Below are 16,499 nucleotides of genomic sequence, written 5' to 3'. Positions count from 1 at the left end.
GACCATGTTGATGCATCACCATGGAAACGGGACATTTTCTAAAAAATGTCTGCACCAGAGAGTGTTGTGCTATTCTTTCCATCATTATAAGACAGAGAGCCAATGTACTAAACATGTCGCGTATCCGTGGTAATGACCAAGCTGGAGTCGTTCCCTGCAGTGATTTTTCAGTTTGGCAATGTAGAGGAAGTCTTTTTCACCAATGAATGATTTCATCGCTGCTATTTTTCACACATTCTTATTCAAAAGAGAAATAGAGGGGTTGACTGAGCCACGAACAATGCTTCAGAGAAACCAACTTGGGCTACTTTATTCTGATTGCATCGCAAACGCAGAGGAAGCTCTGTGTACACTGAATTACTGAATAATTACATTCTATGATTATTCAATTGACCTGCAATATTTAGCAGAGATGCACATAACCGCCTCCCAAAAAACTTAACCCATTTCTTATAAAACATTAATGAGATAAATATCTTTGTTGGACAAACAGGTGGCATCTGTTCCTCCAACATAGTCTTGAGAAAGAACCTCATCTGCTATTCATCCTCCAGGCTGGAAATCAGACGGACCTGGAGAACTGGGTGACAGCCATCCACTCAGCCGGCGCCTCGCTGCTGGCGAAGCGTCAGGGCAAGGAGGACACGGTGCGTCTTCTGCGCAGCCAGAGCCGGGGCCTGCTGCAGAAGATCGATATGGATGGCAAGATGAAGAAGATGGCTGAACTGCAGTTGTCCGTCATCAGTGACCAGAAGAACAGGAAAGCCATTGAAAGCCAGGTGAGAAATGTGTGTGTGTGTGTGTGTGTGTGTGTGTGTGTTGGAAAATGTAAGGCTCCTTTGAGTCAGTTGTTAGGTAAATTGGGCAATTAGGTGATTTTATGTCTCTGAGGGGATGGAAACCAGCCTGTGGTTCCTTCCTCTGGGGCAAAACATATCCACCTGCTCAGGGTTGCCCACAGCTACTGCCAATATCCCACAGATCCATTACCATGCTACTCAGCAGTTATAATGTGAGACAAGTAAATAAACTCGAATGTTCTGAATAAGCACTTAATTTTTATATAAGACCAGTAGAAAGTATCCTGTTTATTGTATAACCTTGATAATACCTATAATGAGTTCTCCCATTTTGTATCTCTTGCTGGAAAATAAGATTAGCTGGCAGTTCTTACAGATTCACGATACTGAGGCAAACTGCTCCTCTCAGTACATGTGTGCAGATTAACCAGGTGCCTGTGGTTGGTTTCACTCTTGCATGAGCTTAAGGTCCATTTCAACATAACATGTACAGGTCCCTACAATGAAAACCTTTTGGCTAAACCTAAAAAATATATATATTTTAGCATTGCCATAATGTAAATAAACCAATCAAACTTTAATGTTTCTTTACATTATGTCAATGCTAAAATATTAGGTGTGACAGATTACTTCAATTTTTTAAGTTTATCCAGTGTTCACTTTTTTCAGTTTATTCTCAGATGGGACAACGTAGTGAAACGGTTTCAAAACTCATGACACTGACCTCTGACACAAAGGGATGGTTTCTTTTTCTTTCCAAATGTAGGATTCACTCATTCACTAGTCACAATTCTTGATTACAATTCATGATGCCCCCTGATGGCACCGTGAACTAATGTGACCTGAAGGCAGATACAATGTCTGTTATAGCATTTTGGTTCATTCATAACATTAATAATCCATCCTTTATAGAAAATGAAAATCCACATTGTCTGTCTGCAGATCCAGCAGTGGGAACAGAACCTTGAGAAGTTCAATGTGGACCTGTTCCGCATGCGTTGCTACCTGGCCAGCCTTCAGGGTAGTGAGCTCCCCAACCCCAAGAGTCTGCTGGCTGTGGCCAGTCGGCCCTCCAAGATGGCCCTCAGCCGCTTGGGAATCTTCTCTGTGTCCTCCTTCCACGCCCTGGTGAGCATTACACCCTTCACTTTATCACATCAAAAGTCCCAGAAAAAAAATCCCTGGGTAAGACATTAGGCACATTTTAGTTAAGCTGCTAATTAGGTTCCTCTGAATCTCATTAAACACCAGTCTCCTTTTTAATTGTGTGCTAATTAGACGACTCTATGTGCAAATGGACAGTTGCTGTGAGGGCGTGTGTGTTTCTTCAGATCTGCACTCGTGACGAGACCACCTTGCGGCGGCGTTGTCGGTCTCTCCCTCGGCGGGTGAGGAACAAGCGTGGCCTGTTTTCCTCTATGAAGGGACTGGACAGCCTTTCCAAACGCAACGTCCGAGAGCCGAAGGTATGAATGGAATGGAAGACGCGTGCACTCTAAAACACTTTTAAGTTCTTGACACCCCCTATTACCCAAACACTGTATTGCCAAATGTGCATCAATAGTGTATCAAAGCATCCCGACACCTACTAAGGCCCAGTTTTAGCCAGTTGTGCCTCAGCAGCTCTGTCTGTAATGGAAAAATAGAAATGTCTGTTTTGACAGTAAGCTTTTTCCCCCCCAGTCTCCGTGGATTTTATCACCTGTATAAACAGTCGTGTACAGCAGCCCACTGCACCGCTAAGGCCACAGCACGTTTCTGTGACCCCTCTGTTTGGAGCTGGATCTCGGTTTGATAAATACTTCTTTAAAAGCAGTTTCCTGGAATGTTCTCTGCTACTCCGTACAGACTGCGGCCCGTGAATTACCTTTGCTGTTTTATTAATTTACTTTTTTTTTTTTTTTTGCTCCAGAAGAGGCAGGCCAATCGTAAAGCCATCTTTCACGTGCTCTCAGCAACACTGGTGAGGGAATTGTTTACTGGAGTGTAGCCCCTCTCTGTCGTGGACTGCAGTGGTCCTGCGCTGTAATAAATGTCCAGCTCTAATTTTAGATGGGGAGAGTGTCCTTGTTTTGGCCTCTACGGATAACCAAGCCATAAATAGTGTTTGAAAGGCACCCGCTGCAGCTAAATACTGTAGTCACACATTGTGTGATTGGAGGCTTTGTTTGAAAAGGAAGTGATGGGACTCGCACCTTTTTTTATTTCTTCTTAAAGTGGTTTGCAGTGGGTGTGATCCAAAGGAAACTATAAAGTGTGCATCAAGGTTGGCTTTGGTATTTCAGGTGCAGTTATTTGTGGAAATGTTGTTTTCCATATGCTGAGCCTGTTACAGATTCCTTAATGAGGTTAAGGGATGTCTAAAAAGTTGTAAAAAGCTCCCTCACAGACTAAAGCAAACAGAGAAAGGCCCAGTTCCCGCATGAAGACTGGAGATGATGGAAAAAAACACAGATTTGCTTTTTGTTTACTGCTTATATGCATGCATATGCCTACCCCCTGAATCAAGAATGATGGGAACACGATTGTGCAGCAGTGCTGAGATGGTAAAGATCAGTCGTTGGAAAGAGAGAGAGGGGGCATAATCTCACAGAAAAATACCCCTAATGGAGCCAAGATTGAGTGGGAATTACCATAAACCGCATGCGGTTAATTGTTGCAAGATGGAAGCGGCCCTGCTGGGACAAACAGATGGTTTGCGTAAACCACGGCGTCCGCTAACTATCACACAGCGTGCCATTTACAGAGGGTCAGACCCCGTGGGCCATCTCTGGTTTTTAACGTAGGAGGGAGGAGATTAGACTTGTGTGTAAAGGCCTTTGATGGCTTCCAGAAGAATGCTAAGCACAGGTGAGATGAGGCCATGATGTCCCACCAAATACAAGCAGTCTGCAAAGATTTCACATGGTGTGATAATCATCATCGTCACGTAACATAATTGGAACATTACATTATATTGTGTCCATTTGGCAGACAATTTAATCCATTACAGATGAGGACCACCAATTAAACTTGGGATAATGGGAGGAAAGTGCTAGAATTTAAAAATGCATGAGTTAACAAATAAGAAAAAGTGAATAATATCGTATTTGGTTCATATTTAGGAGAACAAATTATGATGATATGATGATCTTCAAGAGTTTCTTAAAGAAGTGTTCTAACGCTTGGATGCTCATTCCACAATCTGGGAACCACGGACAAGAACATCCTTGACTTGAGTTCCATGGGTGTAGGGCAATGCCAGGCAACATTTCTTGGAGGAACAGAGTGCTCTGGATTGAGCATAAATCTGTATGGTTTAGTTTAGCTAGTAGGGAGCAGAACTAGACATCATCCTGCAGCCACTCGGAGGATAGAGTGACTTTGGGGAGAGAGTGGAGGTCAATGAACAAGAGAACACGCAGTGCTGGTAGTTCGTTGTGGCATTGCTCGCGTAGCTTGCTTAGAACAAGCTAACTGCCAGTGGGGTACAGCATTGGCATTTTAAAGATCTCTCATATTGCATACAGAATACTGATATTACTTTACTTTGTTCAAGTGGGTCAGACAGTGCTTGCCCTCATACATATTCATAATGAATTGCAATGGCAGAACTAACTGCGAATAGTTCATGAAGAAAACGATGAGGCTTTCGCATCCTTTTCTGTTCACCGACCTGATCTGTCCTCCACAGCCAGGTGGAAGTCAATGAATGCAGCAGATTCCGACCGTGGCGGGCAAAAGGCCGCGGCGTCTCTTGTGTGCGGAGCAGCGTCTGGTCTGGGTCTCTCCGGACAGACAGGCGTCTGGGGGATGAGGGGAGATGGGGGGGAGACTCCCACCCCGTCACACTCTGATTAGGGCTGTTCCATCTGCCTCCCTGCACAACCTGTAATTTCTGCCATCACCAGACCTCTTATTATTTCCTATGAAACCACCGGCGTTATTTCTGCCAGGCTCTGGATCAGTATAGTATCAAAGCAGGAGGTTGGAACGCATCGTTTTTAATTAAAATACAAAGATAGAATGATGCCGTGCTATTTTTGGTTGAGTTGGTGTTTTATTGGTTTTTCCATGTTGCTCATTATATGACTCCAGCAGGAATCGGAGCATCCCAGATGTTTTGTAAACTACAGCAGAGCATCATTGTAATTTATGGCTACCTGTACCACATGCGGGAGGGAGGGTCTTGATCCACTGCAGCGGAGGACAGAAATAGATAAAACAGTGTGCCGTGTCTCCACACCACATTTCCTGGGGACAACATTACAGCTCCCATGAAAGTCATTCACCATGTAGGAAAAAAAAAGAACTTTCCAAAACTTTATGAAAGTGTCCCCACTTGGACACCCATGTTTTCCTGGCTCCAGTTGTGGGGGGTGGGGGGGTTTATGGCAGTCAGTAGATTTCTCATCTTTGCTAATCCTTCAAGGGAGTAGGGGGGGCAGGGTGGTTGCTTTCTATTCACTCTTGGGCTCATGCTGCTGTCACAACAGGCTAGTGACCCATGCAGTGCAAACAGGCATGCTGTCGGACGCTCCTCGAGGAACCCGTAATGAAAATTTTAAGAAGGGCGGATTGGGCTTTGTGATTTAGCGCTGTTGCCAGAGGGCCGTATAACTAAATAATTATAAATGCTTGTATTGCTAAGTTATAATGAAAAAAAAAACACAGCTGCATAATGAATGCTATATTACATATTTTGTATATTAAAATACGGAATGGCTCTGTCCATTGTGCCAAGAAAGACCACTATGCACAATTTCAATTATATATGGTTAACTTAACTCAAGTATTAATAGTCCTTACCTTTTGGATCAATGAAGTATATCTATATATCTATCTTAACAATAGCAATCTTACAATGGCATAACCATCTCCATTTCATTGGTGAAATTCTAGTGTATTTCTTAAGTTATTTACATTCACGGCATTTATCAGACGCCCTTATCCAGAGCGACGTACAATCAATAGTTACAGGGACAGGGACAGTCCCCCCCTGGAGCAACTTAGTGTTAAGTGTCTTGCTCAGGGACACAATGGTATTTGAACGGGATTTGAACCTGGGTCTTCTGGTTCATAGGCGAGTGTGCCACCCATTAGGCTACTATCACCATATTTCTATACTATTATTCTAAACTATACTATATTTGATATAGGCAGTGATCATAAAATGGGAGTTTATGTGCAGTTAACCTTGTTGGTCATTTGGGATTTAAGTTAAATAAAATTTCTCTTTCGTTTTTGTTTCCTTCGTCAGCAAGTAGACAGCTCCATCAAACAGCATTCAATAGCACCACCCGAAGGCAGCCAGTGGGACAACAGTCTAGAGACCCTTCTGTGCATCTGTATGCCCGTCGGCCAAGTGGTCACCGTTGCCGTCAAACAGGATTTCCTGGTTGCTGATGTTCTCGCTGTGATCTGCCGGGTAAATATGTCAGCCGCGTGTTTCTGCTCACTCCAGGAAGTTTTGGCTTTGAACTTCTTACAGAAATGTGTCAGCAGTTTCCTCCCTGTGAACTCAGTCCTCTTGTGATCAGTAGTACTGAGGGGTCTTATATAAAAAGGATAGCAAAAGAGGAAGGATGCAGCAGGGTTTTAAAAGTTATTAAATAATCAGCTGTTTCATACCCTCTTAAGAACTTTTGTCTGGTGCAAAAATTCTGCCCACTACCAAGAAGTGTTTCATTAATATTTTATAATTGATGATTATAAAATTACAAGGTGGGTATGTTTTTCCACTTTATTTAGGGGGTATATGATGAGGTGGTACAATTTCTGACTGGATGCTAATGTGTTTCAGGCAAGGAATATGCAGCCCAATTTGTTTGGCCTGCGAGTTAGAAGGCGGGCTGGTGAAGAGGTCGAGGTTGTCACAGCCGCAGCCACAGATGCCATCAGAGACCTGGTAAGCCCTCAGTATGTCATGTCTTGCACTTTCCACATGATAAACCATATGGCATTTAAAAATATTAGAATTCTGTATCATGATAGGTATACGATGAGTTGGAGATGTTCCCTCTGAGCGTGTTCACCCTGAACCTCTCTCGCTCAGATACCAGCACAGACTTTGGTGAGTAACATTACGTTGTTGTAGTACAGTTTGCAACTTGACCATGCAATATGCAGTTTATAATGATAATCTGAATTAATTAGTGAAAGCATCTTTCCACTGTTGCCAGGTTTTGCATTCACAGGCCACGTGGATGGACTTAGACAGAGCCATGTCTACGTCAGTGAGGTGAACCCAGAGGGACTGGCTTTTAATGAAGGTAAATTGTTCTATTATCATCTCAACACTGTTGGTGCAAGTATGTGTCTAACCTAAAGTGCTCCATTGCTTGTCATATGCATTAGGACAGGGGTCGGCAACCTTTAACACTCAAAGTGCCATTTGAACTCGGATTTCACAAAAGAGAACTGGGAAAGTGAAGATAACGCTGCATATATTATTTTTTCTTTTTTGCTATGTATAAAAAAATAGTGTGTTGCTTGTGAAATTCTATTTATGTAAAGAAAATAGTTATGGGGGTTGGGGGTTCGCACGTGTGCGGATGGGGGGGGTGGGGGGTAAATGCTGCCAGAATGCCATTTTGTTTACTAGCACAAATAAACATTTTATATTTACAGCATTTATCAGCATTTATCGGAAATGTTTTTTCTATTAGCCCAAGCCACCATGATCATGTCTAATACCCACCAATTTAATAACACAATGTCCACTATCACAGTAATGAGGTATTGGGACTCATTACAATAACCTTTTCCAGTAGCAATAAGTTAAGTACATGCTGGGGAAGGCTAGTTTGAATTTGAACAAAACCTCTTGGAACCCGTGATCTGGAGAAGTATCGGTTTGATGTATATGTTTTAATTATGGAGCGTACACCGTATGAACTGTGTATAATTTTTCATCTGCAGGACTAAAAACTGGAGATGAGATCCTGGTCCTGAATGGAACCAGTGTGGCCTCTCTGGACCTGGGTCTGATACAGACATTCTTCAGCCATCAGACACTCAGTCTGGTCCTGAGACGAGAGGATGCTGTCTTGGATGACTGTGACCTCAGCGACCCTTTCCATTTGGTCCCTCCCCCCAGAGAGGACCTATTTGCAGAGCAGTGTCCTACCTGGTTGAGAGGTGGGAGTCCATGTCTTATGTGTTGAAAATTATGATCTAATAGGATTGCATATACCCCAGTTGGCCTTTTGGTGGTGCTGTTTGCCTGCATGATTGTTTTATACTCTGCAACACGTACCCTGTTGGTCATAGCCGGACTGCGTGAAGGGAATGACAGACTGGTGGGAGTGGCATTTGGGCTCAGGCATGAAGTGACAATGAAACAAGATTAACTTGTGGAGCATTCATGCTATTAACATATTGGTCGTAGAAATGCTATGTGTTGTTTTTTTTTTTCTTTCATATAGCCATTTTCCTATTGGCTGACCTCTGCTGGTCTAGAAACATCTGTAGAAATTTAACACTTTTGTTCTCTTGTGATGCTCTGGGGTGAACCGCGGGTCTCTGCTCGCTGCCGGCACAATTTGTGAAATCAGATCAATAATCCTGACACCAGTCAGCTGCAGTCCCCCAAGGGACCAGTTCCCCATTGTTTACTCATTCACTCGCCTCTCTGTCTCCTGCTCTCATTGCCATCTTCTCTTTCGTTCTGGAGTGTGACTTACATGGTTTTCAAATGTCTCTGTTTCTCTCTTTCAACGCAGATGGGGCCCGACCCCAGGAGTCCATGGAAGGTACTGTGGTGGCTGGTTCTGAGGAAGGGACTCAGCAGAACATTCCAGCTGAACACCCGCGGCATCATGGGAAGGTAATGCATGTTGGGATTTTGCAGTTCAGTTCAGCCCATTTATCCCTTTTGTTCATGAGTGGTTCAGTGAAGAACCGCTCTAGAACTAAATGTTCAATGAGGTGAAAGCAAGTGCCTACAGGTGTGGGCAAAGCAGTGAATTCATAATTCATTTGGCTTGACTGAACAAGGCAAAAATGAATAATGTGCATAATTGCTTGCAAGTGTAGGCTAACCCGACGGCATACGACCAGGGAAAGCCAAAAGCGGACAGAAACCAGTAGTTTCAGTGCATCTGCAGCGGCCCTGCAGGAGATTTAGAGACTCTGCAGGACGATGCAGGGAGTGGAGTCCAGGGGTGTAAACTGTGGGCTGGATCAGGTCCAGCCTCCTCACCACACACCCCTGCCTTCGCCGCCGCAGCCGGAGCCAGAGCATGTACGCGCCACTCGCTGGGCCAGCGAGTCCTGAATCTTGGACATTGAACTCAAGTGAAATGTGGCCACCCAGGAGTCAGATGATTTATTCTGACGGAGCAGGCGGCTCCGGTCAGAGAAATCGCCCCACTGTCATCGGACGATGTCTGCTTTCACTGAAAATCCTGTGGCACAGACACGTCCAAGGCTCTCCGTCAGAATATGGGCCCTTTAAGCAGTGGGCTAATCCTGCCTTAATCCTGGCTGTGATCAAGGAGAGAGGAGGCCAAACGTGCAGGACGTTGTAAAGGGCTGTCAGCAGCCATGCAGCACTTCTCTTCTCCTTCTTTAGCCACCTTTAAAGACGAAACCTGAGCAGGGTCCCGGCAGAGGCAGCGGGTGCCCCCGGTCATGTGCTGGGTGCTGCACTTCCAGGGAGGAGAGGACCTGAGGGAAGACTATGAGGTGCTGTTGCCGCTCGCTTCTCTCTCGCAGACCCTGAAGGACAGGCTTTGCAGGCTGCTGGAGGAGATATACTCATGCCTGTCATGCGAGCAGACATCCGAAGACCTTGTTTTGCTGGTATTGCTGTGTGTATGAGTGTGTGTGTGTGTGTGTGTGAACACCAAGTTTATAATACATGCTCACTTTCTTTCTTTAGTGGATTTCATTCTACATCACGTTTTTATGGAAAATCTTGTTAGTCCCTATTACATTGACGTAAGACGTCCTTGTGCAGTTTTATAATGGTTAGTGATTTAACCTGGAACACTGAAACAAATATTATGCTGTACAATGTGTTTCAATTTCAAATGATATAAATATGGAGTGCATATACAAAAAGGCTTGAAGGAAATACACCATAAAAAAGGTGTATTTTTTCCTGACACTATTTTATAGCTACCGTTGCATTTATTTCCAGTCCGTGACAGCGCAGTAGTTCTGACCTAGAGAATTCATCAATTTGTCGGCAGTATATTATCGGCTGACAGAACATATTATGATGACAAATGGTGTGAAGGTCTCTCCAGGGATTCTGTTTATTACACCACCCCCCCTCCACTGAAGACTGACCATGTGTGCGCTCGAGATAATGCCACCACCTGCAAATCTACATACTCCCGCGCCTCTATGTGTTGTTTCTACAGCTGTGTTGTCAAGAACTAGACTATTATATAGAGTACATGGTCACAAAGGAAACACATGACTTGGAATGTGTTGTATGCGTGTTGTAAATGAGGAGAATTTGGGTCCTCACCCTCCATGTTTGCTTGGGTTCGGAGTATTGTTGATACGGGGTGAAGCCCTATGGCTCACAGAGGGATTGGGGTCAGTCTCAATGACACCCAGACCCACTCACCATTGGACGGAGCTCCTTGTCGGCAGTGTCATAATCTGTCTGATCCCCGTTCACTATTGGCAACGACACTCTTGCCTGGCTGGAACCATGCCAGCACATCTCACCTCATATTCATTTATTCCGGGTAAGGAAACAGACCCGTAATCGGAAGGTTGCCGGTTCAAATCCCCAGGCGCCTGTCATGGCTGCCCACTGCTCCCTCAGGGGATGGTTTAAATGCAAAGACCACATTTCACTGTGTGGACTAGGTGCTGTGCTGTGTCACATGTGACAACTAATCACTTTCACTTATATTGATAGTTCAGGCATCCTCACAGGCACTCAGATTTCTCAATTATGTAGTTGACAAGATTTTTGAGGTGATAGTGAGGTAACACACTTGCCTGTGAACTAGGAGACCACAAAGCTACAGGTTCATACCATTGTGTCCCTGAGAAAGACTGCCCCTGTAACTGCTGATTGTAAGGCCTTCTGGTAAATGTAGACTGGTAATGGGTTTTAAAAAGGTCTCTCAGACACGTCTGCCTTTCTCCCAACAGAGTTCAGAGAACATGTGCCCACTTTACCAGACCTTCCCAGAATCCTCTGTGGCGACACTGGTGCCAGAAGACCAAAGGAACCCATATTCTACAGACTGTACTCTTCAGAGGCCATATCCACGCCACATGTCCATCACAGAGAGGTTAAGGAAAGTCATACAGGAGCTGGTGGACACAGAGAAATCCTATGTAAAGGTGAGTTTTAAGTCTTACTGACTCTGCCACTGGTTTAAGAAACTTTGAGGAGCATTTTGTATGGGTTCAGTTTGATTTTAAATTGTATGCTTTTATTTAAATATATAGAAATTATTATTAATAAAAAATGTATATTTGTGTTTTTTTTTTTTTTTTTTTTACAAATGCATACATCAAATTACAGTCTGTTTGCCAGAAGGTCATTGACCTTCAGCTCTCAAAAGATGAAGCTGTGAAGTAAGTGTCTAAATGGTGTCTGATCTGATAATCTGTTCATTTGTTGCTCAGGACCTGGGCTCCCTGTTTGAGATCTACTTGAAGCCTCTGCAGAGTGAAACTTTCCTCAGCCAGGATGAGGTGAGACACTTCTCTACAACAGTAATTTCAAATTTTGTGTCACAGACCTTGGTTTTGTCCTGGCAGGGACAGGTAGCTCTGATGTTTTTGACTGAATTGGCAATGCTCTTCTTCCACCACTAGATGGAGTCTCTTTTTGGAAGCCTGCCGGAGATGTTGGACTTCCAGAGGGTTTTCCTTCATACTTTAGAGGAGCATATTGCCTCCTCTCCTGATTTCAGCACTCTAGAGACACCTGAACAGTTCAAGGTGTCTACCGATCAAAAACTGTTCATCAATCATCTGAGACATCTATCTGCTATAAGCATAGAATTTACACTTCTTTACACATTTACACATAACTATTAGCTATTCAGTGATGTGACTATTTCTTCTTATTTGTTACCTATCCCTAGTTACTCTAGAGGAGAAAATTAAGTTTTTCTCTGTCTTATTTTTCACTATTTAGAAGCTGCTCTTCTCACTGGGTGGATTGTTTCTCTACTATGCCGATCATTTCAAGCTCTACAGTGGCTTCTGTGCCAACCACATCAAAGTCCAGAAGGTTCTTGAACGAGGTAACCACTCAACACTTCGTTGACTGCAACGTATGAAAAAATTTAAACAAGTGGCCTTTGAGGGTGAAGTCACAGATGTGCTATGGCGGTGTTTCTATGGGCCACTGAGCCTGATCTCAGTGCTTCTGTCACTGCATGCCCCTTTATGCAGGGCAGGTCCCCAGGACAATGAAGTTGGAGAAACGCTGTGCTGTGGGACCTTCCTTTAGTCCAGTATTTTGTTCCATTATAGAAAAAAAGCATTGATAAAAAAAAAAAACAGCAGAAGCATTGATAGCTGAAACATAACTGAGGAGCAATGTTCCTTGTGAATTGCAATAGAGATGGGCTTGCGATGTTCTCCTATCGCTGAACCAAGTAGCCTTTTTCTGAATGTTTCTTCAGTATGAGGCTTTGATATCCCAGAAACACTTTCTACACTCTTACATAACAGCCATGCCCCAGGCCCTGGTGCTGGTCCGAAGGGAAAACTATGTAGCTGATCGAATTGGAAGAGTATGTAGCAAAAAAACAAGGCGCTTCATTTGCATATTCATCATCTTGTCCAACCACAGCGAAAACAGACCAGGCGTTTAAGGAGTTCCTGGAGGCTAGGAACCCCACCAAGCAGCACTCATCCACCCTGGAGTCCTACCTCATTAAGCCTGTGCAGAGGGTGCTGAAGTACCCGTTGCTGCTCAGAGAGCTGGTGTCCCTCACCAATGCTGAGAGCGAGGAGCACAGCCACCTCACAGGTGCCAACAGACATGCATGGCTATACATATTTATATCCTGTCTCCTCTATGCATGCATTTATTTGGATTCAACTAATCTTAATAATGGTGCTCTATATCTCTTTTAACATAACAAAATTCAAACGCATAAAATAGATCAATAGATTGCTAGCGTTAAAACTGGTTTCTCTGTGTTAATATTTTAGAGGCCCTGAAGGCTATGGAGAAGGTGGCCAGCCACATCAATGAGATGCAGAAAATTTATGAAGACTATGGTACCGTGTTTGACCAGTTGGTGGCAGAGCAGAGCAGTTCTGAGAAAGAGGTATGATGCATCGTCCTATGTGCTCCAGTTAATGTTCTCCATAATTGCTTCCATTATGACGAGAAGGAAGAAGTATTTGTAATATGCTCTCAATGTGGTTTCTTGTGGGTTTTAGGCAAAAAAACCTTGAAAATTTAAGAAGTATGATGTTCTTAATGATTGTGTATTTTGCTAGGCATGGTGATAATGGTGATAGGGCCTTTATGATTGTTAATGTGCCGGGCTCTCAGGTCACAGAGATCTCAATGGGCGAATTCCTGCTCCACTCTTCAGTCCAGTGGCTCAACCCCCTGCCGTCTCTCGGCCGCATGAGGAAGGACCCTGAGCTCACCCTCTTCAGTGAGTGATTTTGTAGAATATGAGATGTGGATGTCACGTTGAGGAATAGGTTGTAATCCAATTTCTGTCTTCTGTCCTCCCCACAGTCTTCAAAAGGGCAGCCATCCTTGTGTACCGTGAGAACACCAAGATGAAGAAGAAGATGGTGAGGTTCAGAGCCTCAGACGCCTATTTCTTAACTGGTCATGCTTAAAGAGCTTGTCCTGGTTGTAATTGCGTGTTTGTGTGTGTGTGTGCTTTATTAAGACGTCGTCACGCTCAGCCTATTCTCAGGGGGATCTGGACCCCTTTAAGTTCCGTTGGCTCATTCCTGTGTCTGCACTACAAGTTCGTCTGGGAAATTCAGCAGGTCAGTGAAGGAAAAAAATCTCATTTTGACTTGTTGTTGTAAAACTAAGAGAAAATTCAATCTTATTTAAATCTACTCTCCTACTCCTTTTACCTCTCATAGGATCAGAGAACGCCAGTGTATGGGAACTGGTTCACACCAGGTCAGAAGTTAAGGGCAGACCGGAGATGGTGTTCCAGCTGAGTAGCAGGTGAGAGGCCGTTGACCCATGCGCTAGGAGGATCGTGCTGGCCTTTTCATCTTCATCATCATTCTCTGACTCACTGTACCATGGACTTACAAAAACGGATCACCCCTACAGCCCTATCCATCATCACAGCACAGTATTTAATATTGGTACATTAACCTGCCACTGCTAATATTGAAGTGAAACGTACCCCCTTGATAGGGTTCCCAAAAGTTTAGTTTTGCATTTTTCAGAATAAAGCCGTATCTCTGACCTGTTGCTGGATGCCCTGTGTCCTGCATAGTTTCATTAAGAATAAATGAATAACTGGAATAAAAACAGCCTGGTAAGAACAACTCCAGGAACCCAGTGTGTTTAGTTTGAATTATTATTTAGACGAACATCATTTGATTGCATCCCCTAATATGAACGCATCCCCTAATATGAATCTTGCTGCAAATCCAACTGTTCGTGTGAAAGCAGCTCCCTAAAAATTCTGCACCCTGACTTTGTGCTTCTTTTCGTTCCTCTGGTCAGTGGCTTGGAAAGTAAGACCAACGCGGTGAAAGCCCTCCGGTCCCTCCTGAAGGAGAATGGCAAGCGCACCCGCCCAGATGAGAAGGTCGGCAGAAACATCTCCACGTTTCAAAGATCCCAGCCAGCAGCATCGGTTCGAATGGGGTCTTGGGTGCACAGACAGCAGCCTCATCTCAACGGGCTAAGGAGCAGTCTGCTGGATGCAGATGGGGACAGTCACTCTGAGCCCGCTTTGCCCAGCCGTACCAGGCACTTCTCCGGCGACAGAAGCGCCACACTGGGCAAAAGGGCCACACTCTGTTCCTTGACAAGTGCTTTAGAAGCCCAGCTCCAGAGACTGCACTTCAGTGAAGAGGTGGACTGTGGGACTGCTCAAGAGTTCGACCAAAGGTTGACAAGTGGTGTCCAGGAGGGCCAGGGTTTGCAGGAGTCTCCCAGCAGCATGGACCTCAATGCTCTGCTGGCCAGAGATTTCAGTGTCCAGAGCTTGGCCTCAGTGGTGAATGAGGACTGCTTCTACGACACGGTTCTGGGAATCCAAAAAGCTGCCATTTCCACCTTGTAGAGACTGAGAACCCACAGTCTCGCACACGAGAATCGGACGCTTATTCAACGACAAAACAGCCTCAAGACTAAATTTTCAAGGATGAGACTCGGCCCGTTCCGCTTTGTTATATGTCAGGTTTCCATGGCAACATCGTGTTGAAATGAATGATGGAATCAACTGGCTTGGAACACGCCGGCGGCTGACTGTCTTACAGAGCCTTGCAGAGTAAATAACTGAAAGCTGTGCACGGGCTGCAATAGTCCACTTTTTTAGACAGCAATGCCTTTAATGTAAAGAGAAGAAGAGACTATAGCGTTGAGAAACAGGGTATAAAAATACCACGTGGCCTTCTGTTGTCGGCTTGCTTACCATACTTTTTTTAAAACTGTATTTTGTTGCTTTTTTTGACAAAGGCAATTTATAGTTGAAGACTGGAATTGCTTGATTTTTAAAATACTGAATGACTATGAAATTATATTTGTATGTTTCTTTTGTATTATTTTGTTTTGTGATCATATTCACCGAAGAAATGTTCCTCTAAGTTGCATGTTTTGTGTTTAAGGTTATGTCCTGGTCACATTTGAGATATTTAAAGCATTTCTAAAGAAGAATTACTGTCAATGCAATGCTCATATTTGGTTAAGCTAATTTATTTGTAATATATTTAGTTCTCTACACAATCATTTCTTGTACAGGTGATGTAAAATGTAATATTTAATAAACAATTTTTTGTACAGACAACAGAGTGTCTCTGTTTTACAGTGTACTACTGCTGCAGCTTTTGCAGCACGCTGACTTCTAGAACAGTGCGTTTTTATGCACTCTGATGAAGTCTCCGCTGACAGTTATACATTTGTGGGAGCCATGATTTGAGTCTACTGTCAGATTACACCAGGTCTACTATAAACCAGCAGGCTTGCGATGCTGCAGGGACGGCATTCATCTGCAGAGATGGGAGATGTGGCCAGAAAATAGCACGCTACGATATAATGCTATGAAGTTATTTACAACATAATTGCATGTATTTTTAAAACATAATTGCATTTCACGTAATTATGTTCAAAATATATTTTATAAGGGAACATGTTTTTTGTCCATGCCCTTATGTAAATTCCATCATGAATTCTGACATGTTAGATCTCAGTATTCAATTAGATGAAAACAGGACTTTCATCAATATATTGATTCACTGTATTCTTGTATTCAGTTTCCTTCAATTTAAGTGTGTATGTATGTGTGTGTGTGTGAGAGAGAGGGAGGGGGGGGTTGCAGATCTCTATCTTTCTGAATCAAAAGAGCACAAATGCCGCGGTTCCATGTGCAGGAAAGGCAGCAGGGCTCTCCGATGAGCCATAATTATGGCTCCCATTCTCTCGAGTGCCTTTGTTAGCTGGGGACGTGGGCAACAGTGGTGATGAGTGTGGGGGTGCCAGATTCAAGAGCCCATTTCAGAGCCAGATGCTCTCCTTTTGCCATCTCCAAATTTGAGACGAAGCTGTAAAAAATGAATCTG

The 16,499-nt window shown here is 43.8% G+C and overlaps 1 protein-coding gene across 5 annotated transcripts in view; it reads left to right on the top strand.

Annotated features, from left to right (window-relative positions):
* Window positions 1-15,719, top strand: part of tiam2b (TIAM Rac1 associated GEF 2b) — a 31,835-nt gene extending 16,116 nt beyond the window's left edge. For 4 of the 5 annotated variants that reach the window (XM_029002709.1, XM_029002710.1, XM_029002707.1 and 1 more), the window contains exons 6-25: window positions 555-779; window positions 1,743-1,928; window positions 2,132-2,266; window positions 6,040-6,207; window positions 6,583-6,687; window positions 6,774-6,852; window positions 6,962-7,051; window positions 7,701-7,919; window positions 8,504-8,607; window positions 10,902-11,096; window positions 11,385-11,453; window positions 11,577-11,702; window positions 11,902-12,010; window positions 12,565-12,744; window positions 12,930-13,048; window positions 13,279-13,387; window positions 13,474-13,532; window positions 13,634-13,736; window positions 13,839-13,926; window positions 14,440-15,719. In XM_029002709.1, the coding sequence (XP_028858542.1) occupies window positions 555-779; window positions 1,743-1,928; window positions 2,132-2,266; window positions 6,040-6,207; window positions 6,583-6,687; window positions 6,774-6,852; window positions 6,962-7,051; window positions 7,701-7,919; window positions 8,504-8,607; window positions 10,902-11,096; window positions 11,385-11,453; window positions 11,577-11,702; window positions 11,902-12,010; window positions 12,565-12,744; window positions 12,930-13,048; window positions 13,279-13,387; window positions 13,474-13,532; window positions 13,634-13,736; window positions 13,839-13,926; window positions 14,440-15,004 (3,033 nt within the window). In that variant the 3' untranslated portion in view covers window positions 15,005-15,719. The remainder of the gene's footprint in view (window positions 1-554; window positions 780-1,742; window positions 1,929-2,131; window positions 2,267-6,039; window positions 6,208-6,582; window positions 6,688-6,773; window positions 6,853-6,961; window positions 7,052-7,700; window positions 7,920-8,503; window positions 8,608-10,901; window positions 11,097-11,384; window positions 11,454-11,576; window positions 11,703-11,901; window positions 12,011-12,564; window positions 12,745-12,929; window positions 13,049-13,278; window positions 13,388-13,473; window positions 13,533-13,633; window positions 13,737-13,838; window positions 13,927-14,439) is intronic. The other variant, XM_029002712.1, reaches the window with a different exon arrangement.
* The last annotated feature ends 780 nt before the right edge of the window (window positions 15,720-16,499 follow it).

This window comes from Denticeps clupeoides, chromosome 14 (assembly GCF_900700375.1).
Source record: "Denticeps clupeoides chromosome 14, fDenClu1.1, whole genome shotgun sequence".
Classification (NCBI taxonomy): domain Eukaryota; kingdom Metazoa; phylum Chordata; class Actinopteri; order Clupeiformes; family Denticipitidae; genus Denticeps; species Denticeps clupeoides.
The sequence above is the reverse complement of the archived record's forward strand: the minus strand, read 5'-3'. Positions and strand labels throughout refer to the sequence as shown.